At 55.6% G+C, this 23968-nt stretch overlaps 1 protein-coding gene across 2 annotated transcripts in view; it reads right to left on the reverse strand.

Annotated features, from left to right (window-relative positions):
- Nucleotides 1–324: 324 nt before the first annotated feature.
- Nucleotides 325–23968, reverse strand: part of PTPN5 (protein tyrosine phosphatase non-receptor type 5) — a 55471-nt gene continuing 31827 nt past the window's right edge. Inside the window, exons 4-15 of one of the 2 annotated variants that reach the window (XM_047879240.1) lie at nucleotides 14017–14210; nucleotides 13348–13455; nucleotides 13023–13100; nucleotides 12292–12533; nucleotides 10916–11105; nucleotides 8482–8566; nucleotides 4707–4786; nucleotides 4385–4522; nucleotides 3783–3893; nucleotides 1782–1942; nucleotides 1577–1690; nucleotides 325–1150 (exon numbers count right to left, since the gene is read on the reverse strand). In XM_047879240.1, coding sequence (XP_047735196.1) covers nucleotides 1057–1150; nucleotides 1577–1690; nucleotides 1782–1942; nucleotides 3783–3893; nucleotides 4385–4522; nucleotides 4707–4786; nucleotides 8482–8566; nucleotides 10916–11105; nucleotides 12292–12533; nucleotides 13023–13100; nucleotides 13348–13455; nucleotides 14017–14210 — 1595 coding nt within the window. In that variant the 3' untranslated portion in view covers nucleotides 325–1056. Of the gene's footprint in view, nucleotides 1151–1576; nucleotides 1691–1781; nucleotides 1943–3490; nucleotides 3517–3782; nucleotides 3894–4384; nucleotides 4523–4706; nucleotides 4787–8481; nucleotides 8567–10915; nucleotides 11106–12291; nucleotides 12534–13022; nucleotides 13101–13347; nucleotides 13456–14016; nucleotides 14211–23968 lie in introns of those variants that run through there. The other variant, XM_047879241.1, reaches the window with a different exon arrangement.

Consider the following 23968-nt stretch of genomic DNA (forward strand, 5'->3'; position numbering starts at 1 on the left):
CAAAATGCTCCGTTTATTGCTCTATTCAATGACCACGAGCAAATTATAAAAAGACACCAAATGTCTCTGTCTGCCGTGGAATAAATATTTAAAGTCAGCAATAAAAACACGTGGCTCCAAGATAACACATGTTGCCAAGAGTCATGCACGCCCGACTGACGGGCTCTCAACACACGCATGGACACAGGAACACACGCAGAGCTACACGCAGCGAGACTTCTGGGAAGGCTTTCCCACGGTGACACAGAAAAGTGTTCCACACGGATCTGGGGCCCAGACCCCACCCCACCCTTAGAGCTCCCCCTTCTCCCACCCCCCACCAGGGCTCAGGTCCTCTGGGTTCACAGCCCCCCTCTGTCCCCTGCTTCCTCAATGCCTCACAGGCTGGTCACTGCCTCCTGAAGGCATCTGACACCAAGAGGTCATCCTGGCTGTGATACTCCCCCCACCCCAACCCAGAGACCTCTCACCCAGCTGAGATCTCTCGGCCCATTCCTCAGGCGCTCCCCATCCCGAGCTCAGTAACTGGGGCAAAATGCAATCTGCCAGGTGGGAAGTGGGGGTGGGGGCCCAGGGCAGGCGCCTCTGCCTGGGCTACTGTGGGGCTGGAGCTCATCACCCCTTTCCCCGGGCCGAGGAGACACAGTGTCCGGTACAGACAGCAGAGATGGACGGACAGACAGACACGCTACAGCGGGACGCTTGCGGCACAGAAACGTTTTGGATCAAGTAGCAATGGAACTATCATTAAAAACTGAGGCCCCAGGTCTGCATGGCATGGGTCAGGCCCCGGGGCCCCAGGCCTGGCCTGGCACATCCCTCTCCCACCCTGCCCCAGTCCCCAGTATGTACAGTAGGAAGAGCTATGTCGGGGAGCAGGGGCCAGGCCAAGGCTGCCGGAGGAGGGAGGAGGAAGGAACAGACTAGAGAGAAGGAAGCAGGAGGGGCAGGGACGGGGGGCAGGCGGGGACCCGAGGCAGGGCCCCGCATGTAACCGGGGGGAGGGCCCAGACTCAGGTTGGGCGGTGCCCAGAGGACCTCGGGGCAGGAGCGCAGTCACTCTGGGGACTGGCGTGACAGCTGCTTCTCGTAGAGGCTCATGACATGGTGTACAAACTGGTATTGCTCACATGTCTGGATCATGCCGCCCCTGCGGGCAGAGATGCACAGCGGAGACGGGATGGTTGAGAGACGACGGGCTGCGGGAGGGTGCCCCCAAACCCATGACTGCCCATCATTCGCGAGAGGCCTGGTCTTTGTGTAGCGCGGAGGGGTCAACCCTTGCCAGCCACGTCCCTCTGCTCCTTCCTGTCCCGCCCAGCTCTGGCACACACAGCAGGGACAGAGAGGACGTGCCCCACCACCCCTCCCCCCTCGACCCCCCTCCCCAGCTGGGTTCCTTTGTCCTCCTCATCCGGCCAGCAGCTGTCTGGATCCAGCTCCTCTCCCCATCTGTGTCCTCCACTCCCCATCGGCCAGCACGTCCATGTGCCATGGGTCCTCCTGCCCCGCACCCCACGCGTGCCTCAGTCTCTCCCCATGCACCGCCCCCCCTCCCCGCCGTGCACGGGCCGACCTGTCCTGACGGAGCTGGCACGTGGTCTTAAGGATGTCCACCACTCCCTCCTGCCGCAGCTGCTGGCAGCAGATGCTGGTGGCGATGAAGCAGCCCGTCCTCCCAATCCCTGCACTGAGGGCAGAGGGGACGCTGGGGTAAGGAACGGACCGGCGTGGGGAGCAGGGAGGGTGCGCTGCCCTGGTGGGTGGCTGGGAGGACCCACCTGCAGTGGACGACGATGGGGGCGCAGCGGGGCCCCTCCTGCCGGGCGGCCTCCTCCACCTCCCGCACCAGGTGCAGGAGTGGGGGGGCCCGGTCTGGGGTCTTCTGGTCGGGCCAGGACGTGAACCAGTAATGCTTCAGGCCTCGCTCTTCGGTCCCGCTCTGTCCAGGAGACAGAGACCCACCCCAGATACATGTGAACTCTTAGAGTCCCCAATGCAGCCCAAAGTTGGGAAGGGAGCAGCGAGAACACAGTGGGGAGACCCCGGCGTGGGACCCACGGCCTCTGCCACCTACACCGTGCTGCTCGTATTGCTCAGTGGCATCAGAGACCCACAGCCAGCTTGGTAGTGGAAGCTGCTCAGTGACAACTGGTCCTCCCTGGTCCGTTCTGCCCCAACAACTCCAGGGTCCTCCAAGAGAGGCAGGGAGTCCCTCTCCAATCTGCTCCTGTCCTCTGCTCCCTTATCTTAAACAGCCGGGTCACCCCTCAGTCTCATGACCCAGAGCCTGGGGGCTCTCCCGCTCACGTCACTACGCTTCGCCTGCCACCACCCCCAAGTCTTGTCAGTGTTCTTGCCTCTCCACCAGCTCCACCTCCGCTTCGCCCTTTATCGTGTCTCCACCGTCTCTCCCTCCCCCCTGACTGCTCTATCCCCACAGTGGCCAAACGTGGTCCGTGTGCAGCACAGATCTGGACACGCTGCTCTCCTGCTCAGAACTCTCCAACGGCCCTTGTTGCTCTCCGAATCAAACCCACTCTCCTTAGTCTTCAGTCTGGCAAATGAGACACACCGTATAGGACCTAGCCCTCCAGGCCCGTCTCCTACCCCTGAACACGGGTAGTACTCAATCTGGAGTGCTTCTGCACTCCAGATGGTTTGTACATAAAACCTCTGCTGTGCGCGCGCGCGCGCGCGCGCGCGCGCACACACACACACACACACACACACACACACACAGAGCTATTCCATCTTCCGTGCCTTTCTTTTTAACTTTTTTCTCTGCCTGGAATGTTTTCTCCCTTGTTTGCCCCTAGTCAACTCCTACTCATCCTGCCAACTCCATTCAGCACCACCACTTCCAGGAAGCCCTCCCTGAACACCCTAATGGAGTGGCCTTCTTCTATGTTCTTGCCAATCTCTAGCCTGGTACTTACCATTAGGGGTGCTCCTTTAGGAGAGAGTCCAGGCTTTGGACAGTCTGTGTTCCCAGTACCCACCCAGAACCAGGCATAGGGAGGCTTCTTGTAGAGACTCATGGACTCATGGACAAAAGTAAATACTCCCCACGGCAGTGTGACAATGAGGCGGCCCTCACCTCACCTCAGCCTCTCTTTCTGGGGAAGCAGAAAGCTTCCTGGTACTTGGCTCACCTCTCCCAGCCTTTGGGGTTATTACATTGGGCTCTACCCAATCCAGAGGATTCCAGAGGAACAATCTCCTCTCTTATGCTGAGCCCAGAAGAAGCAACACTTCAGGGTGGGAGGATACCTCCCCCCCACTCTTTTGGGCTGTTTTGTATTGCTCATATTTTGTATGTCTTCCTTTTTTTTTTTTTCTCCCTTTTTGTGTAACCATGACTTTCCTGTGCAACCCAAACGCAGCAAGAAGTGTCTGCCCTCTGGTGGACAGATTGAATACTACAGGATCTCAAAGTTCTAACGGACCTTCAATTCTAAGGACTGGAGGTTGTTTGGAGATCTCTTACCCAGGCAGTTCTGGACTTGAGTGTATCTGAAGCAGAGTTGGAAGGCATCATGAATGACAGTGTAGACAGAGAGAGAGCCCAAGAGCATAAAATACAACTGATATCTGGTCCTGCCTCTGGCCCCCAAGTCCATTCACCCCTCCCTCATCCCTGTTTATTAGTACATCCTGAGAGTGACAGAAGCCCGGATTTCAGCTACAGACCCCGTTATCTGTGGAAGCCCCCGGTCATGGTCCTGTCCCCCATCCTCCCAGTCCGGCCCAGTCCGGCCCAGCCCAGTCCCTGGCCTCACCCTGAGGGAGATGAGTCGCAGCCGGTAATCCTCGGTATGAATGACTTTCTGCACAGTGATCTCCACTCCGTCGTACATCACCTGCTCCTCCGGCCAATACTCAGTGCACTTCTGCAGGGGCCCAGACCAGGCTGCAATACACTCCCAGTTCCCCACCCGGTTTCCCCAGTGCCCCACCAGGGCCAGCAGGGCAAGACATAAAAGGACAACAGGTTTGCAGTTAGACGGCAGTTCAAACCTCAGCTTCATAACCTGTACGTTACTTCCCTTTTTTGAGCCTCAGTTTCCTCATCTGGAAACCGGAAGTGATGCCTACTCTGAAGCACTCTAGTGGGGATTCCATTAAATGAGCTACTGTGGGTAAAGAAGTAGCCGGAGTGGGCCCCAGCGGGCAGGGAGGCAGGACCCGATCAGAGCATAAGCCGGGCAGGTGGAGAGGGCAGGGCCTGGACTTAACCTCGCTCAGCCTCCCATTTCCTCCCCTTGGCAGTGGCGTGAACACTACCACCCTCACGAGACTGTTGTAAGGATTCATACGGAAACAAGATGCTTAGCCGAGGGCACAAAGCAGCAGATGCCTGGCAGCGGCATGGGGCGCCTACCTCATTCATCTCCTCGATGTTGGTGATCATGACGATGATGGGTGTCTGCTCCTGCCACACCATGCGCCAGAAGTCGCTGACCGTGCTGACGATGGGTCCCTGCGTGGCAATGTACACCTTCTCCTCCCCACCGTAGCCCTATGGCCAGCCAAGTCCAGGCTATCAGGGTCGGATGCAGCGCTCCCTGGGCCCAGTCCCCACACTCAGGCCCTTCCCGGGGGGCTGGCAGGAGCCATGCTGGCTTAAGGGCAAGCCTGGAGGTCAGATCCTGTTGGCTTGGGCCTCCCTTTCAGGGAGAGGTCGCTGGGATAAGGCTACGTACCCGGATGTAGTTGGCGTTGATGTAGGAACTCAGAGGGTCATCGGGGTCTGGCGAGGTCAGACATACTCTGCTGTGGGGGTCTGGGGTTGGGGGGGGGGAGACAGGTGAGGCTGATATTTGACAGAAGCAGCACCCCTCTAGTGCAGGGCTCACCTTATCTGGCCCGCTTCCGGGCACCCACATTTTTCCTGGGACTCCTGAAGTTCCTCCTTCGCCTACCCACTAGCAAAACACAGGCCTGTCTCCGTGACCCTGGGTCTCCACCTCCATAGCATCATTGCCTGCCCCCTGCCTGTGTCCCTTAAGCTGCCCCGGGCCCACTGTGCGTCATGTTCTGGAGAGGAGTGAGCTAAGTGCAGAAAAGGAATTACCTACAGTGTACATCCTGGTCGGCAGGGGTGGCAGAGTTTGGGTACGCACGGTCACTGACGTGCTGTGCACACTTGAAAAGCACACGTCCTTCCTAAGCCTCGACTTTCCTATCTGTAATACGGGGGGTAGACACGCCCACTTCCCAGCGTTACTGGGAAGCTAAACGAGAAAACAGCTGTGAAAGTGCGAGGTAAACTGTCAAGTGCTTTATAAAGAGCTATTAAGATCTGGGGGTAGAGAGCCGAGGGAGAGCCCAGGGATGGATGAAATGGTAGGGTCTTAGCAGCAGGTGCACGTGTGCACGGAGGGCTTTTTCCTTTTTCTCCCAGTCTATTCCCGTGTCAAATCCCACAGCCGCAGATTCTCACAACCTCCTGCTCCTCTTCTTGGAGTAGAATCTGTTTTGTTCCAGCTACAGCCTCCCTGAACTGACTATTCTGTCAGCCAGCAGAGGCTGGGACTGGGACGGGGAGGCCATGTGAGGCGGGCAGGGAGTTGGCTGGGGGCCCGGGGCCCTGGCCTCTGGTCTGGCTCTGTCACCAGCTCACTGGTCTTAGCCCTTCTCCGGGCTTCGGTTTCTCTCCCGAGAAACTACAGGCTGAACTACAGGCACATCCGGCATACAGTCTGGGGCTCTCCGAGGCAGCACAGGGGAGCCAGAGGGCGGGGTTCAGGTCCTGGCTCTGTGACTTGCTACGAGTGCCAACGGGCACGATTGCCTTAGTTTCCCTGTGCCGCGTCTGTGAACCGGAGACATCCCTTCTGTCATGGCCCCGCTGGTCTTGTAAAAATAAAAGGAGTGAACGGTATCCAGGTGTCCTCAGGCCAGTAACTTAGCCCAGCACGCACTGTATCGCACAGCACGTAGCTGTGATCGCTGCCATTATTACAAGTTTCCCTGTAGGTTAACAGGTCGAGAGGATCCCAGACCTGGTAGGAGAAACAGGAGGTGACCCTCACAAGCCTCCGTTCTCCGGACCTTTTATGGGGAGGCGAGTTCTTCTCCCTCCCATGAAGTCCTGGCAGGTGATCTGGGAGTGGGGCCCCCTTGTGGACAGGGGCACAGAGAGGTTAGGGGTGGAGGAGGGAGGGTCCATGAAGGAGACTCTGGGTGGCCAGCAGAAGAGAGGAGCGGGGAGTGCTGAGGGGCCACCTCCCTGCCTGCCCAGATTAGGTGCTAGAAGTGGGCACACCCCTCTTTGACCAGCCACCATGGCCTCTGGCATTAAAGAACCACCGTGGGAACGGGAATGGTTCTACTGACCCCACTGAATACTGCCTCCGCGCCTGGCACTGTGCTGGAGGATAGGGACTCCCCAACAAAGAAGACACGGTCCCTGCCCCCAAGTGCCAGGCAGGCAGACAAGCAGCGTGTGGTCTGGAAGCACCCAGGCTGGGTCTGAAGGCCCTGTAGGAGCAGGGGTAGGGAACACCATTCTGTCTGATGCCAGTGCACGGGGCCAGGCGGGGGGTGGTGACACGAGGTGGTGAGGAACCAAATGACAAAGGGTCTTATAAACCATGCTTATAAGGCTGGACCTGAACCGGAGGATTATAAAGGTGGCAATGACAGGGTAAAGGAGAAGAATGACATGACTGGATGTCTGCTTTGCACCATTTCGGGGACAATGGTAGATGATGGACAGGAGGGGAGACCAGCCGGGAGATTATTGCCCAGCCCAACTCCAGGGGCATTATGTCAGTGCAGCCCATGTAAATGGCACCCCTGGAATTGGGCAACATACAAGCCCTGAACCCCAAAAAGTCATTTGGCAGTGAGGATGGCGAGGGAGAGCTGATGCAAGATTTCCTTCCTTCCTCCCTCTCTTCCTCCCTTCCTCCCTCCCTTCCTTCTATCCTTCCCACCCCTCCCTCCCTCCCTCCCTCATTCAAACAGGAGCAGAATGTCTGCTGTGTGTCAGGCACTATTTTGGTACTTGGGACACAGTGGCAAACGGACAGAAAGCGCTCCCCTGTATCTTGTCCTCAGTGCTGCCAGCTGGGTTACCGGTCACTTTGTCCTAGTAACTGTCCACGGATCTGTTTCTTCCATCAGACTGTGAACTCCCTGTGTCTCATTCATGCCTGAATTCTCATCCCCTGGGGTAGGGGCTCAGCAAATGTGGGCCAAACGAATGAGAGAACAAGCCTCGGGGTGTCCTGGATCTGGTGGGCCTCTGCCAAGCCTGACGTGTCCTCTGTCACACACACCCCTGCGCGGATCCCGGGCTCTGAGGCACAGGGTCAATTCTTGCTGGCCGCAGAGGATTCTCTGTTGAGCTCCAGGGCGTGCAGGCTCAGAGCATGGTGGAAGTGGCCCAGGGCCTCTCAGCAATCCAGTGGGGACCGCTGGAGCGACGGCCGGGCTCCCAGCCTCCCCCGGGGGTCATTCCGAGTGGCCAGCAAAGCCCCCGGTTCTGGGGTACCCGAGCCCCTCCCTTCACGCGGGGCTGCCTGCTTGGAGGGTGGCAAGATGAGGGACGAGGTGAGCAGCCCTGAATAATGCATCCTGGCCTTAAATGGTGCTTTGTTTAACCGGAACTACCTAGAGACTGTGTAACCATAGCAACCACAAGTCGATATTTTAAAAGTTAAAAATAAGTCATGACATCTTACATGTTGTTGGAGATGCTGATGGGAAAACTGCTTTTTTAAAGCCTCGTTACTCCACCAACCGAGCAGAGTAGGTTGGTGGGGACTCACTTCCAACACGTCACCCCCTAAGCCAGCCTTGGGGCCTGGGGCCTGAACTTGGCAGGGGTGACAGGCAGACAGGGGCTTGATGAAAGTTATCCGAAAATGACACCCCAGGCTGAAAGAGGAACATTCGGTCACCTGGTCTAACTGTCCCTCTCAGACCTGCCAGGGGACTGACCATGCAGCTTCACTTGCACACCCTGAGTGACGTGGAGCTCACCCTCTGACAGGCAGCTCATTCCCTTGTGGGGCGTCCCTTCCTGTGAGAGGACTCACAACCAGAACAAAGTCAACTCAAGGTAGACCAAAGAGCCCAGTTCCGGGGTCAAGGAGGCCCAGTTTGAAACTTCCTGGCTGCGTGACTGTGGATGAGCCAATCAACCTCTCGGAGCCTTCATTTCCTCCCTTCAAAATCTGCCCACTCTGAAGAGATAAAAGAGAGTGAAAGTACTCTCCAGTCACCACGCACCGTCTAGGAGCTCTTACGACCTTCACTCTTTCTCTCTGGGTTTCCAGAGCCAGGCACAGCCAGGGCAAGGGTGAAGGAAAGAACTAACCTCTGCCCTGAGCAGGGAGACTTTCCCGGCACTCGGTACCCCCGAGCCCTCCTTCCCTCCTTCTCGTGACCCTGAAGGCCTAGCTCAGGGCAAGGGGCACCCAGGTGAGGGTGAGCCTGCCCTCACCTTCTGGGGCAGCGAGTACTCACTGGGAAGGATGGTTTTGTACCGGTTCTTCCGCACCAGCCCAGGGATGTCATACTCCTTCGGATCCACAAAGTTCATGGGGATTTCCTGCAAGATGAGGACACGGGGGAGTTAGCAGCTGTGGGCTGGCTCTCACAGACGTTGGAATCCAGGCACCGGTGTGCCCCTAACTTCTAGTCCAGACGTTTGCTTGAGTGCATGCCTTCATTCAGTAAACATTTAGTATTAAATGAGTCACTGCACATAAAAAGCATTCAGAATAGCACCTGGAACGTAGTGAGTAAATAATAAATGTTATCATTATAGTCGATCAAGGGCCAACCTGGCACATAGGAGACACTCAATTAATGGCTGCTGAAGAAAGAACAAGGAGAGAACCAGGGACCTAACCAATCACACTCCCTGCGCTGCAGCCAACCTGAATGGCTTCACGGATCCGGGTTCCCACCCAGGGCGTCCCCACCGCAGGAGCTCAGGCAGTGCCTCACTCTTTGTGGTCAACATCCACCCCATCCTCTGTCCTGTCCGCCTTAAATGCCATCTCCTTCAAGAAGCCTTCCCCGATTCTCCCCAGGAAAAGAGCCTCCTTCTGAGCTCCCAAGGATATGTTTGCACCTCCCAATCATGCTCTGTGTCGAGAGCCCCAAGTTCACACTTCTCCACCTGGCATGTGAGGTCGCCTTGCATCTGGTCTTTGTTTACCGCGGGTTGTTCTCAGTGACCTGCTCTCTAGTTACAGGCAGGTCTCTTCTGTGCTGCAAATACGTCCCTCTCCATCCCGCTCCAGGTCTGAGCTCCCAGCGTGCCTTCTGACTCTGCTAGTCGGGAGCCCTGATCCCACCCCTCTCCACCTGTCCAAACAGTTCCTAGGCTGTAAGTTCACCTCTTGGCCCCTCCCCACTGTTCTCCGGGATGACTCCCCAGTGCCTCGGGCTTCTTCACCGCCCCCCCCTTCCATCTGACCCCGCTGCTCAGCGCCTGACTACACGTAGTTTCACAGTGTCCACAGTTTTTGGACATAGTAAGTATGGGCTTTAAGTATTGAGAAAGATTCACTTTCTTGGGTTACTGTGAGAATCGAAAAAAACAAAAAAACAACCCAAACCAAAACCAACGTGTCCAAAAGTGCCCATGCAGGCCATGTTCTTTTCTCTCTGGGAAAAATCAACAACAATCTACTGAACAGGAAACACCAGAGAGGATTCAAACCCCTTCTTCAAGGGGAGGTGATGATGGGGGACACAGAGCAGAACTGAGGCTCGGGTGGTTAAGGAAGGCTTTCTGGAAGCATCCAGTGGGGCAATGATGTGAGTACAGGCATGGGAGGAGAAGCCCGGGGGTTGGGGGAGGTGGTGGTCCAGTTTGAAGTGGACAGTCGCTCTAGGGGTGGGGGGCATAGGGCTGAACAAAGAGGCTGGGCTAGCCCAGCTCGGATAAGACAGGCGATGCCCAGCCCTGGAGAATGTGGAGCAGTGGGTCGGAGAGTGACTGGGGTTTTCACAGAGGAAACGGCCATCCAGTCCAGGTAGGAGACAAGGTGGCCTGGGCAAGGGGAGCTGAGGGAGGTTCATGGCTTCCCCATCCCTCTGGCCTTTCCCCGAATACTCAAGGCCTCTTTCCTATTCCTGCCCATACTGGTGAGTTACCGGATGGGTAGGTTTGAGTGAGGAATCAGCTTTTGGACCCAAGCCCTTCTTTCCTCCTCCTTTGGGGACCCTCCTGCAGAGAAACAAACATAGGGATGGCCCCCATGGGGTGTGGGGTGCACCACCTGGGGTGGGTAGAAAATCTGCAAATTCTGGGGGTCAGTATTAGAAAGCTCACTATTACGACGCACCTAAGCCTCATTTCACACTCTGCCTTCATCAACGAAAATAAAGGAGACACTGTCATTACGTCTTAGCTGATGACTGGTTGGGGGCTCAGGCAGGTAAAGCAGGTAAATGTCATTTATCGGGCCTCTCAAAATCCCACAGGAGGCAGCTGGACCAGGCTGCTGCAAAGGGTCTAGAGGGGGACGGAGTGACTGGAGGGATGTCAGAGGATGAACGACGCTTGGTGATGTCAGCCGGGCGAAGGGAGGGAAAACAGGAAGTCAGAAGGAAGGCATTCTTTGACTTTCAAAGCACCGCAGTGGGCAGTGAGGACTTGGGGACGCCACCGAGCACCAGTCACCCAGCGGAGCCCTCTGCACACATTAGCCATGTCTTTCATCCCTTGCAACATTCCTATGATTTCTACCCCCATTTTCCAGGTGAGGAAACGGAGGCTCAGAGGGGAAGCAGCTCGCCCAAGATGGTGGGAGAGCTGATAAGGAAACAACAAACCCATCAGATGCTGGGTTCTGGGCACCCCCACCACTGCCTTGCTAGGTGCGTGATCGGTGTGAGCAGAAAGGTCTACCCAGAGTGGCGTGACTGGCACGGGAGGACTCACAAAGAATTCTGCCTGCAGCAGGAAGGGGTCCAGGGCCTTCTCGTGAAGCTCCTTGGCCTGCAGGACACGGGAGGCGCTGAGCAGGTACTCGCGGGCTGACTCCTCACGTGGGGACATGAGATAGCCGAAGCCCTCCTCACTGCAGCCTGGTGTGCACATGTCCAGGGTCAGGGAGACATTGGAGCCCCTCCTGGAAGGACCAGGAAAGGGGGAGTGAGTCTCAGGGGCGGGGAGGTGGGGAGGGAGAGATCAAGGGTGGCAGCGGGAGGAGTGGGAGGGTGACAGCGCCCCTGACGGGAACAGCATGAGTCTCAGCTCCGGGGCTTAGGCCTGATTCCCCGTCTCCTGCCTCCTGCAATGGAGATGCTAACTGAGGTGGGGGGCTTGGGGCCCCTTTCCAGAGGTTCCATCCAAGGCGGCCTCAACACAGCCGTCCCCGGACTCTCTTCTGTCACTGCCCAGAGGCAGTGCCCAGCCCTATGGCCCCAGGAAGCTCATGAGAGAGGGCACCTGCCTAGAGCAGGGAAGCGACGCTCTACCCTCCGCATCATGGCCTCGGTCCCGCCAGTCCTGGCTGACGCTGGCCATGAGTCATGGAAATCTCATCCAGGAGAGGCCAGGCCCCTTGGCTGTCAGGGGAAGACGGAGTCCCGGGGCTGCATAGCAGCAGCAAAACCGTCTGCACTGGACAGGCTCTACCCCATTCGGTGTCTAAAGCGTCAACAGAACAGTCGAAGGGTGCTGACCACATAGAAAGGGAAAGCGAGTCCCAGAGAGGGGACAAGAACTGCCCAAGCTCACACAGTAAGGGAATCGCAGAGCCGAAACTAAAAGCTAGGCTTTCTGACTCCTCGTCCAGGGCTTCTTCCAAGATATCATGTGGAGAACTCAAACCTGGTGTGATCCAGCTTACCCAACGAGGCTCTGAAAAGGTGCTGACACCTCCCAAAGTATGTTCTGGGGAATACTCCGGGACATTCTATAAAAGCAGAGTGGTCAGCAGACTTTGAGGAATGCCACACGCTACCCGCTTGCTGATTTACAATGAACGCAAGCGTGTTACAGGCCCTGACAAGTCCTGTAATAAGGGAACCCACCCGAACTTACTTGAGCACGGCAGTGTTATGTGTGAGCGTGCACACACATACACCTGTATATGCCTATGCGCTCGTGTGCACTAACGGCACTTCTCAGCATTTACCTTGGGGCACTCTGATCTATAGGAATCAGACCTGACGAGCATGTGTCTACACTGGCTAAACTAAGAGGCCAGCTCTATCCTGGGCCCTGGGAGTCAGAGTCAGGCGTCTGCCCTTCTGATGGGGAGCCGAGAGCTCAAAAGCCCATAGAGCCCACCCCTTCTCCACCCCTCCCACCTTTCCTGTAGACCCATGGACTTGACGGTGAGTGAGGCCGGGTCAGCCTCCGGCTTGATGTCCATCACGAAGTCAAACACAGGAGTCTCAGGGACAGGGTCCAGGTCTAGGAAGTCATCCTCGACCTTCTCTTCCATCCACTCGGAGTAGGTGAAGGAAGGCTGGCGGCTCACGGACTGGCGTCTATCCTCAGGGCGCGGTGGGGCGGGTGGCTCGGGGGGAGCCCTCAGGAGGTGCCACACCTAGTTGGGAAGACACGGCATCGGCATCGTGGACCTGGGGCCGTGTCAGCTGGCCCCTGAGTGACGGGGTGTCCGTGAGATGGAGTCCCCTGCCCTCAATGAGTCTAGAGCAGCCCTGCTCTCCTGGGAGCCGTCTGCATAGCACCGCCCTTCACCTAGATGGGAGTTTCCAGTCCCCACCCGACTCCCTGCCCCCACCCTCCCCCAACCCTCAGTCTCTTGTGGACTGAGGTCTTCTCGGTGGGGTGTGGGGCTCCTACACCAGTCTTCTCTGGCTTTAGTCCTTCCCTCAGCTTAGAACATCGCAAACCCATCTTCAAGAAGAAGGTGTCCCTCAACCCAGGCTGGGCTCACCAGTGGAAGGGCACAGATACCCTGTCCTTGCCCCGACCTGAAACATCTAGCTCGGAAATCAAGTGGGAGCCGGGGGGGACTGGGCCTCAGGGTCAGAGGAGGGGTGCACGGAGGTCAGGCCAGGAGGTACCTTACCAGGGTGGTAATGAGGATCACAGACAGAGTAACCAGCAGCAGACTGGGGACTTCCCAGGTCTCAATGCCAAGCCAGGCCTGGGGAACATGAGACAGACAGTCACCACAGGGTGGTGGTGGCGGGGGGCCAAGTTCTCATTCATTCCGGCAGCGACAGAACTGAGGCTCTGAAAGCTGCTGACCAGGTCTGGGTGGGGAGCAGGGAGATGGGTTTCAGGGGCATGGAAGTATCTTCTGAACTCGGAGAAGCCCCATCCAGGGGTTGGTGGGGCTGGAGATCCCCAGTCGCTCCCTCCTACCTTGGAGCTCCCTGGAGCTTACTCACCATGGGTCCCAGCTGTTCCGGGAGTGTGAGCAAGGAGGAGATGAGGTCTGTGGCATTCTGCGACCAGATGGGGCCATAGCCGCTGAGCCAGAGCACCCCGCAGGCAAGCTGGGGCAGCCAGGGGGAGCGGACTGAGTTTGGACCCTGGGCTCCCGGCCCCCATAGTCCCCCTGCAGAGCTCACCTGCAGCCTCAACCTGGCCCCCCCAAGGTCCAGACTGCAGAGCTCAGGGAAGAGCCCAGGTACTGTGTGCGCAGGGCAGGCCTCAGGACTCTCCCTGGAGAAAAGCTGACTGGAGGGAGCCAAGATAAAACCCTTCCCAGAAGGGACCCCCACCAGGTACCCACGTAAAAAGAAAAGTTTCCCAGAGATGTATCTCCATAGACGGGAAATTCTCAGAGAGACCCCTGCAGGCCTGGCTGCTGGGGAGGCCTCAAGTCCTGCTTCTCGGGTTAGGGAAGGCAGGCTGTGAGGGTCTTAGCTGCTGAGGCTGTCGCTGAGACCTCCAGCCTCCTGTACACAGCAGCCCGAGGGCTTGGAGTCACTGCGGGACACCGAGAAGGCCCCTCACCTCCCACGATCCCCAGGTGGCCATCCTGGGGAGGACGCGGGGGGCCGTCCCTCCACCTGCCCTCAGTCAGGCCCTTGTAAGGCCTGTGATATCCTTACCAGGAACTGGGAGGCGGCCAACAGGCACAGGCTGTTCCTGACAGGGAGGGAGTGGCTCCCGACGCCTCGAGGTGGTGGCTTCTGAGCTGGCTCTGAGGGCTGTGAAGGCGGTGGGGGCGGTGGCATTTCTCTCGGAGAGTCCGCGAGCCCTTCGGCCTGGTCCAGCGCCTCCATCACTACCGGCTGGGGGAGACCTGTGGAAGGCGGGACACGCGCCCGGTGACTCGGGTCCTGCCGACCCACGGCGGGCCGCTCCTTCTGGGGTTGCTGTGGCTTCCGCTCAATCTGGGATCAGTCAGCGTGGCTCCACTTCCAGCCGTCACCCTCGATTAGCAAAGCAATATTCACCTACCTTCGTCAGAAAGAGCTAAGTGTGGGTGGACAAATTATTTCTCTTTTATTTCTCCAGTAACAGAGTTAAAATGGCAGGAGGTTTTTCAGGGAGTTAGCATCGCCGTGTTTACGCAGCTCCGTTCTTTTCCATTTCTTAAGGAAACAAAAAACAACCACCTCACACTCAATTAAAAGAGAGAGAGAGAGAGGAAAAAAAAGACACGGCGTAACCAGGCCGTGACCCTGAACAGCCCTCCCACGCCCGCCCTCCGGATTCGCGTCTTTTGTGGTCTGTGCCCCCTGGCTGAGGCTGGAGGCTGGACCCCGGGCAAGATCACAGCCACGCGGCCCTTCGCCACCTCAAGGCCACACCGTGGGGTGTGGAGGAAAATCTTGGTGTAGCAGAATTGGTATCAAAGGTTCAGTCCTGGGTCTGTGCCTGGCTGTGTGACCCTTGGAGAGTCACCCCCTCTCTGGGCTTTGTTTCCACACCCGGGAGATGGAGGTTCAGCTCAATCCTTGGATTTCCTCCTGCTTTAGGGAGCCCTGGTGTTTCCTCTCAGATAATTTCGACACGGGGCTCCGCTACTATGAACGTGTGATCACCACTGGCTTACGTCTGAGGCGCCGGCTGAAGTTTGGGATTCTGTCAGCACCCACGTTAGGGAGTCCCAGATGTTGGACGCCCTCCTCTGAACCCACCTGGTTTAATCTACTGCCAAGAAGAGAGGGACTAGCAAAGTGGGTGTGTGACAGCTTGGCGGTGGGGATGGGGCTGCCCATACAGCCCTGCGTCAATAGGACGATGGACCCCTTTTCTAGTCGGGTGATGAATAGAACACCCACAGCCAAGATCACGTGAGGCCAACGGTTTTTCTGGCCGTGTGCTCGCTCGCTCACTGGACACGTCCTGAGCGTCTTCCATGGCCCGGATCGACGGTGTGGTGCCAAGGGCCCAGGTCCTGGTGGCGGCTGTATTTGTGTCTATCACAGGCCCCTCCTCCTAGATGCTGACCTGGTATGGCCCCCCACGTATGTGTTCCAGCCACACTCCTTGCAGTGCCTCAGGTGAGCTCACCTACCTGCCCCGCTCCCCACGCCTCCCCCTGTGCCTTGCCAAAGCTATTCCCTCTGCCCGGAACATCCCTCCAGCATCCTGCTCCCCTCCCCTGCCCACTCCCCACACGCTGCCAAGTTAACTCCTATTCACCTTATAGAACTCAATCAGATGTCACCCACAGTAGGTCCTCCTCTGTCACATTTACCTAGCACCACGTGCCTCTCCATAACCACCACCAGCAAGGACACATGTGGAATGTGCAAGGCCCCGCTGTGGGTGCTTTAGACATGTGGATTCGTTCACTCTGCACAGCACTCGTATGAAGTCAGTATGCCAGCTGTCCTCGTTTTATAGACGAGGAAGAGGAGGTCCAGAGAGGGTCCAAGACTCTCCCCAGGTCACTTAGCTAATAAGTGGCTGAGGTGGGTTCAAGCTGAGGCATATAGACGGGCTCCGGGCTACACGGCACCGGCCTTGGTTTGTAAAATTATTTGTTGAATATCCTCTCTCCCACTTGTCTGTAAGTTCCATGAGGGTGGGAGTGGTGTCGGTTTTGTTCATCACGACTGCCCACAGCATCTAGCAAAGCCCTGGCATGTAAGTCTGTAATAAATATTTACCAAATGAGCGAATGATGGTAGGCAAGTGCTAAGTTTCCACTCAGTTTTCTTACCAGATAAATGGGGATAACCACGTATTTCTTTGGAAAGCTATGATGAAGAGAGTCAATACTATAAACGAAACACTCCGCATGGCACCTGGCGTCCAGCCAGCGTTCAATAAATGTCAGATGATGGTAACAATGTTAGCACGTAACCCCTGCCGTCGCCCAGGCTCCCAGTCTCATGGGTGAAACAGACCAGTGGATACGTGCCTCTCATCCAGTGCATTTCGTGGAAGATCAAAGTGCTGGTGGAGTCACTTTTGAAGGTTATCCACTTTTGCCCATGGAGGCCACCTACATGGGCAGACAGCTCAGATCCTGACCAGCAAGGTGAAAAAGGAAAAGCCGCCGCTAAGAGATGGATCATGCAGGAAGCCGAGAGTTTCCTCTGTTGAGAAGCAGAGGCTGGATGACTCAAGTGGCAAGGTCTCCCTTCACACCCTCAGAAAATGCAGTCGAAGTGTGATGCCCCATATGGAAGGGTGGGAGGGGTACGGGGTCACCTGGCTAGGCTCTGCAGTCACACTCCGTGGACCTCGGGCAGTCCCTTCTTCTCCCTGTGTCTCAGTTTGCTTCTCTGCAAAAAAGAGGGGCTCGACCTAGAACTTGGTGCTTCTCAGGTGTTTCTGCCATCCTCAGAGAGGGGCCATGGGTCTTTGCGGAATAAGAGGAACACGCAACGTTGGGCTTTTGTTGTTTTAAAATTCATGGGTGCTCTGTGTTCTATACTACGGTATATCTGTACTTGTTTTGATATTAAAATAATGGGCTTTTTCCCCTCCCAAAGCTTCGAATCAAATTTCTCCTTCAGGAAAATGTGCTACAATTTATCCTGTGGCTCTGCCCTCAGGGGTACACGCACCCCAGTCTGGGAAGCACGGAACCCGCCTGCAATAACACATGCTGCTGTTACAAAAGATCCTGTAAATGAATATTTAATATCACGGAAAGAAATTTCGATGGCATGGAGAAAGGCAAGGTGACAAAACAGTATGATCTCCTTGGCCTTAAAAATTAAGCAAGTATAAACGTGCGTGTGAGAAGGTGGCAAATACCCACCGTAAGATGAGACGTTAACATGTGACTGCTCGGGGAGCATGCGGCCCAGCAAACCCCTGGCACACAGTAAGTGCTCAATAAATGTACGTGGTAAGCGGGACCAACCGAAGCCAGGTGTTAACAACAGTCCTTTGGAAGGGGGAGGTGACAAGGTGATTTTTTTCATTGTTTACGTATTACAAATTTCTTCCAATAGATACATGCAATGATATGTAGCTACATATATGCACATACATACACAAACATACATGTACACAGATACGTGTATGTATTTATAGAGAAGGAGACATTTTAAAAAAGAGATCACTGCTCTGAGTTCAGATACCACGAGGCCTCGTTAATACTCCTAGGTTGTGGGCCCTGACTGCCACACCTAAATGCACAAGGTGGGATACAAGAGAGTGAGAGAGTATATACACAGCTCTGTGACCCACCCAGCATGTAAGAGGCACTCAGAAGACAAACCCCCTGATGACGCGTGATCATCACTCTTCCATACGAAAGATGGCAGGTTAACTGCCTTGCACCTTGCGGGGGGAGGGGGGGGAGCATTAAAAAAAAATTGCAGGCTGGTTGGGCCCTCTATGCACATCTCAAAGAGAAAAAGGGAGGCTGGTTTTTATTTTGTTTTGTTTTGTTTTGAGATCCAGAGAGCACCTGGCAGTCCTGGGGGCCAGATGAATCCAACTGATGGGTATTCACTCAGCACCTGGGAGACGTTCACCTTTCAGAGCAGAGTTTACTGAGAAGTTTTTCTGGGCAGAAAGCGGATGTTTAATTCAGGAAGATACAGTTTTTTAAGTTTATTTTGAGACAGAGAGAGAGAGAGAGAGAGAGAGAGAGAGAGAGAACGAGAGTGGGGGAGGCACGTAGAGAGAGAATTGCAAGCAGGCTTAGACTCGAGTGGGGCTCGATCCCATGAAGTGACCTGAGCTGAAATCAAGAGTCGGATGCTTAACTGAGCCACCCAGGCGCCCCAGGAAGGTACATTTCCAATCACACAGAATACTCTGCATATAATTTTGGAGAGGATCCACAGACTTCACGTAAAGAACCTCTGATCTCGGGGTTGGAGTAGAGGTCTGTGATAGAAGGTAGTGGAAAATTTGGTGGAGAACAGGTCTGGGAACTCATCTCTCTTTTAGTCTCTGTTGTCAGCCATGAGTCCAACACACACACTTATTGAGCACCAACTGCATACTTTGCCAAACCCCGGGCCAGGCTCCGGAGGACACAACAGTGAACGAAAAGCAGTCGCCGGCCAACAAGGACCACCGTGGTCCTGGCCCCATTTGTCTTTTCGGCTCCTGGTCCCTCTCCTAGAGATGAGGTCACTCTTGTTCTTGCCCTGCCCACCTTCCAGTCACTATCCCGCTCTGGGCGCGACACCGTCACCTCACCAGGCAGGCTTGCTTCCCTCGGCAGCCCCGTGAGGTAGACATTCTCATCATCGGCCCCGTTTTGTCGGTGAGAGGCGGCCGCTTGTGTCAAGGGCTGGCTTTCCAATAGTTCACAGCGAGGTAGCTGCTCTGCCACGCATGAAACCCTGACTCAGAGGCAGCTTGCTGACAGTGATTTAACATCGGGCTCCTCACGGGCTTGCCTCTTGCGCAGGGTGAAGGGGATTTTCCAGGCATGGAAATCGAGGCTTACAGAGGTCAAATGGCTCACCCAAGTCAGTGAAGACCCGAGATTCCAACCCAGGGCCTCCTGACACAGACCGAGCCTTCCGTTTTGCCACACTGCTTATCAGGAAGGGTCACTGCAGCAAAGGAGAGAGAGGCGGTGAGAGCCTGGGAGGGAGTCCCTGCGTCTGGGGAAAATCCTGAACCCTAACCAGCTGCATGGGGGAGGGCGTGGGGTGCAGCATTTGTGCCCAAGCCCCCCTGACGGATCCTCAATGGCCACACGGTATGGAGGGAAGAAGCACGGGAAGGCAGGTGCTCAGTATCCCTGGCCAAAGCTCTGGGGCCCCTGGGTAAGGTTTGCAAGCAAACAGCCTTCGGATTTTACCCCGGGCTTATGGAAGCCCTCTGATCGCTCTCCTGTCACCTAGTACCTGAATCCCACCATTCAACTCTGCAGCTACCATGTGCCCTGGGGCTGGCGCCGCCTGAGCTCCAGAACCCGAGGCTGCTGCTGTCAGTGACTCATCCTTCGAGCGCTCCGGCTGCCAGCCCACCGGAACTGGAACAGGAGGCTGGCTCAGCCTGTTCCTGTTTACATGACGAAGGAGGTTCTGTCCCATTCAGCTTTTCTTCCTTCCCCAAACATGGCCACGAGTGACTTCTCAGCCATGCCCACATACTCACAGGGGGCCCTGACCAACAGAACATCACGCTCAGTCCCGACCAGGCTCTTGGAATTGCTGACAGTCAGAGCCTGACAGCCCCCAAGGGGCATCTGGTCTCGTCTGCTAGTTTCAGACAGGGAAGCTCAGGATGGAGAAGGGGAGTGGCTCACTCAGGGCCAGGAAGTGGCAGAACTGGGGTTTGAACTCAGGTCTGTGGACCTCCGCGACCCATGACCTTTCTGCTATTTCCCAGAAAGATCTGGAAACCACGAGAGGATGAGGCATGGCAGGCCACTCAGGCCTATTCTGAGGTTTTGTTTGGGGAAGCCCTGAATGTAGAACCAAGGGAGGTAGGTGCTGCCAGGGGAACAGAGAAGGGGTGGAAGAGTCTAGAAGGAAGAGGCCCAATCAGCTATTTCTGCCACCACAACTATCACACTTCTCAGCGACGTCCTGGGCTGGGAGAGGGACAACCTGGCCTCAAAAGGCATGGGCACTGCCATGGACTCTGTCCCCCCTGGGAGAGGCTAGAGTGGTGGTCTCCGTTTTCTGCCTTTTGGGGGGGGGTGGGTGTGAAAGGCAAACTAGGAGTCAGAGGGGATGTGGTGGAGGGTGAGAAGATTCCCCAACACAACATTTTCATGTGACATTCACCAAGCACCTGTCCTAGGCTCTTGAGGCTGTTTTATGTCTCAGTCCTACCACTGACCAGCAGGACTCCTGGGCGTGAGAAGAGCCCTGGCAAAAAAGAAAAAAAAAAAAATCTAGCCTCTCTGGGCAAAGGCAGACTGATGGTGGGTGTGGGGTCCTGGAAGTCTGCACTGGCTCCCTACAACACGTCTACCGCACGAGTCCTGCTGATCAGCGAGCAAGAAGGCAGACATACCCTTAGAAGGAGGTAGTGAGATGACAAGAACTGGGGCTGGCAGTGAGTTAAGTACTCCAGATGGGAAGCTGGCCGAGGGTAAGGCCGAGTCTTGTTCACTGCTGCATTCCCCAGCAGTGCAAGCAGGATGGCTTGGGAAAAGGAAACCAATTTTGGCCTAAGAAGATTCTGGAATAGGACATGGGTGCTCACCATTCATCAGCTACGTGACTTAGGCAGGCCATTTAACCTCCGTGTAACTTGATTCCTGTGGTGGTTTTCAAATGGGTCTGTGAGTTCCTCAACATTCTTCCCATCGATGGGAGTGGAGTCTGTGTCCCTTCCCCCTGAACTAGATGAGTGCCTTGAAGATGGGAATGTGGCAGAAGGTGATGAGTGGCCGTTGAGGCTAGGTTAGAAAAGTTCTCGCAGCTTCTGCTGCTTCTCTCTGGACGCTTGCTCTGGAAACCTTCAGCAGTCATGTGAAAAAAAAAAAAGTAGCTACCCTGAGGCCTTGTGGGGGGAGAAAGAGAGAGAGAGAGAGAGAGAGAGAGAGAGAGAGAGAGAGAGAGGGAGAGAGAGAGAGAGGGAAACTTGAGAATGAGACGGTGAATGCATTAAGATGCATTAGGTGCTCCGGAAAATTTGAATGCTGAAAAGAAACTATCCACCTTGACCTTCAGCACATAGGCCAATGCAGCAAGAGGGTACCGCACCTTAGGCCCCCTAGAGTTTGATAATCAAACTACCCTATGTATGGGACTTTGGTTTTTTTTTTTTTTAATTTTTTTTTTCAACGTTTATTTATTTTTGGGACAGAGAGAGACAGAGCATGAACGGGGGAGGGGCAGAGAGAGAGGGAGACACAGAATCGGAAACAGGCTCCAGGCTCCGAGCCATCAGCCCAGAGCCTGACGCGGGGCTCGAACTCACGGACTGTGAGATCATGACCTGGCTGAAGTCGGACGCTTAACCGACTGCGCCACCCAGGCGCCCCTATGAGACTTTGGTTTTAAAGCTGACGTTCTGAGAACTCACCTCAAGCAAGGTGAGAAATCTGTACCACAAAGGAGGGGGTGGACAGCTATACTATTCTCCTTCCTGTCTGATGCCGAATTCTCCAGAACTTTCCTCAGTGACTTGCTTCAAGCTAGGGACCCTGGTTCTCAGATCAATACAAAGTGCAAGCCTGTGGGTGTGAGGTTTGGGCTATACAAGCTCTGCTTCCTCCAAGCCACAGAATTCAATTTTGTCCTTCCTCTTTTTTTTTTTTTTAATGTTTATTTATTTTTGAGACAAGAGACAAAGCATGAACGGGGGAGGGTCAGAGAGAGAGGGAGACACAGAATCGGAAGCAGGCTCTAGGCTCTGAACCATCAGCCCAGAGCCCGAAGCGGGGCTTGAACTCACAGAGCACGAGATGGTGATCTGAGCTGAAGTCGGATGCTTAACCGACTGAGCCACCCAGGCACCCCGATTTTGTCCTTCCTCTTAACCAGCCTAGCAAAGCACAGCGTCTAGCATCCCCTGACTGCTTTACAAATACCAACCCGTTCAGGCCTTATGACCAGCATATGAGATAGGTGAGAGGACTGTCCTCTTTCACAGACAGGACACCAGGAGTTCAGGAGGCCAAGTGACTTGCCCAAGGCCATCACAGCTGGTGAAGAGCAGAGCCAGGCCTCAGACCCAGGCAGCTGTGTTTCAACATCTGTCTTCCTGACCAGACCCCATGTTGCCCACCCTCTGCCTGGGCCTCCACTGTTTCTTCCTCCTGCCTGTCAGGGGAAGTCAGCCTGGGAAAGAGCTCCAGCCCATTCTAGGACAGAAGGGACAGGGACCACCCCAGGACGGAGGGGAGATTAGCACCATCACACCCCAGCATGGGGGCAGGGTTGGGAGTGGGAAGGGCTCTAAGGGCGGGGTGGGCAGAGAAAAGCAGGATGGGTATGTAGATGAGGGGCAGATGTCTGGGAACTCAGGTCTCCCTCCCTCCATGTTCAGTTCGGAGCAGGGGAGGCGGGGGTGGGGGTGGGCAGGGGTGCTGTCTGCGGACACCTGAGAGACTGTGCTAGGGGAGTGCGCGTGTTAAGGGGCGAGAATAGGACCCATGAGTGGATGCTCTCAGTAGGCAGATTTAAGTAACCAAAAAATATCTCCAGGACCTGACCTTGTAGCTCCTCCCATCCCCCCAAAGTGGCTTTGTTTCTGGGGAGGCAGCTTTTCTAGTGGCTTGTGGCAAAAGATCTGGAGCCACACCAACTTAGGTTTGATGCCTGGCTTTGCCATTTGCTACCTCTGTGGCCTCGGGTAAGTGACTTAATCTCTCCTCTGGACAACAGGTATAGTAAGACTCGCCTGTTGGAGTTTGAGGATACCATAAGGTAAAACATGCCAAGTGCTTAGTCTGGTGCCTGGCACATGGTGAATGAACAGTAGCAGAATTTAGAGAGGAGGAGGAGGAAGAGGGGAAAGGGAAGGGAGAGGGAGGGAGGGGTAGCAGTAAGGACTTCCTTTTCATCTGCCTGCTGGGCCCCCCAGGAGGACAATAGATGCCTTGCTCCCTCCAGGGCAGGAGCTGTGAGGCTGTAGGCCTGCAACTGGGGTTGGTAGAGAGAGTGGGCATGGACTGAGGGTGGCAGAAGGGAGGGGGGCATCTTTGTCTCTGCCAGCGCATTAAATCCAGAACGCTAACAAGCTTTCAAAACAAAACACAACTCAAGTAATCTTTCGATGGGATATAATGAAATGGTTCTATCTGAAATTGCAAACAGCTTTGTTGCTACAAACAAAGCCTCGGTTCTTGGTGCCTCTCTGGAGCGGGGGCCCAGAAGTACAAGGGTGAAAAGGGTCAACGAAACTCTGTGGGTGCGGGCCACCCCCCGCTGCCCACGCTGAGAACTGAAAGAACTGACAGAGAGGCCCTGGGGTGACGGGGTGCCAGAGGTCCTAAGTGCCTGAGGCTTAAACACAAACGCATGGCAAGGAAGGGACAGACTTGAGAGTCAGTCTACCGCCCGTTTCACAGCTGAGGAAACTGAGGTTCAGAGAGTCAGAGGCAGAACGGGGATTGACGCGTGTGTCTCTAACCCTCCAATTCTGTGCTCGCTGGCGAAGCCAGCATGGGAAGTTCCACAGGCACTGCCAGTGGGTTATCTGAAGGGCGGAGGCCTAAGGCCCTATGGCCGCAGAGGCCTGAGCCCTGGCTTGGGGTTCTTTGGCAAGTACAGGAAAGTCCAGGTGGCAGGAAGGGAGACTCTCAGGATAGCAGCGTCCACAAATCCCAAGCCTCTAGAGGCTGCCATCCTGGGGTGGCCCCCTGCAACCGGGGAGCCTCACAATGTTGGTAAAGTGTCGAGAGGCCGCGACGGCAGTCCTACCTCTGCCTCTAGCGAGCTACGTGGCCCAGGGCTTCTCACTGCCTCCAGGGCCTCTGAGGCCTTCTATAAATTCAAAGAGTGTGACCTTTGAAGGGCCTTTAAGGGCCCTTCCAGTGCTAAAGGCACACACCCATTTTTAAAAACCAAATCTGAGTCCCTGCTTTAATTTAATTCAATGCTTTCCCCTTGTTCTTAGGATAAAGACCAGACTCTATCATGGTCAACAATAAAGGCCCAGCATGCGCTGGCCCCTGCTTACCTCCCCAGCCTCCACTCATACCACCTTATTCCTAGCTCT

The sequence above is a fragment of the Prionailurus viverrinus genome, chromosome D1 (genome assembly GCF_022837055.1).
Source record: "Prionailurus viverrinus isolate Anna chromosome D1, UM_Priviv_1.0, whole genome shotgun sequence".
NCBI lineage: Eukaryota > Metazoa > Chordata > Mammalia > Carnivora > Felidae > Prionailurus > Prionailurus viverrinus.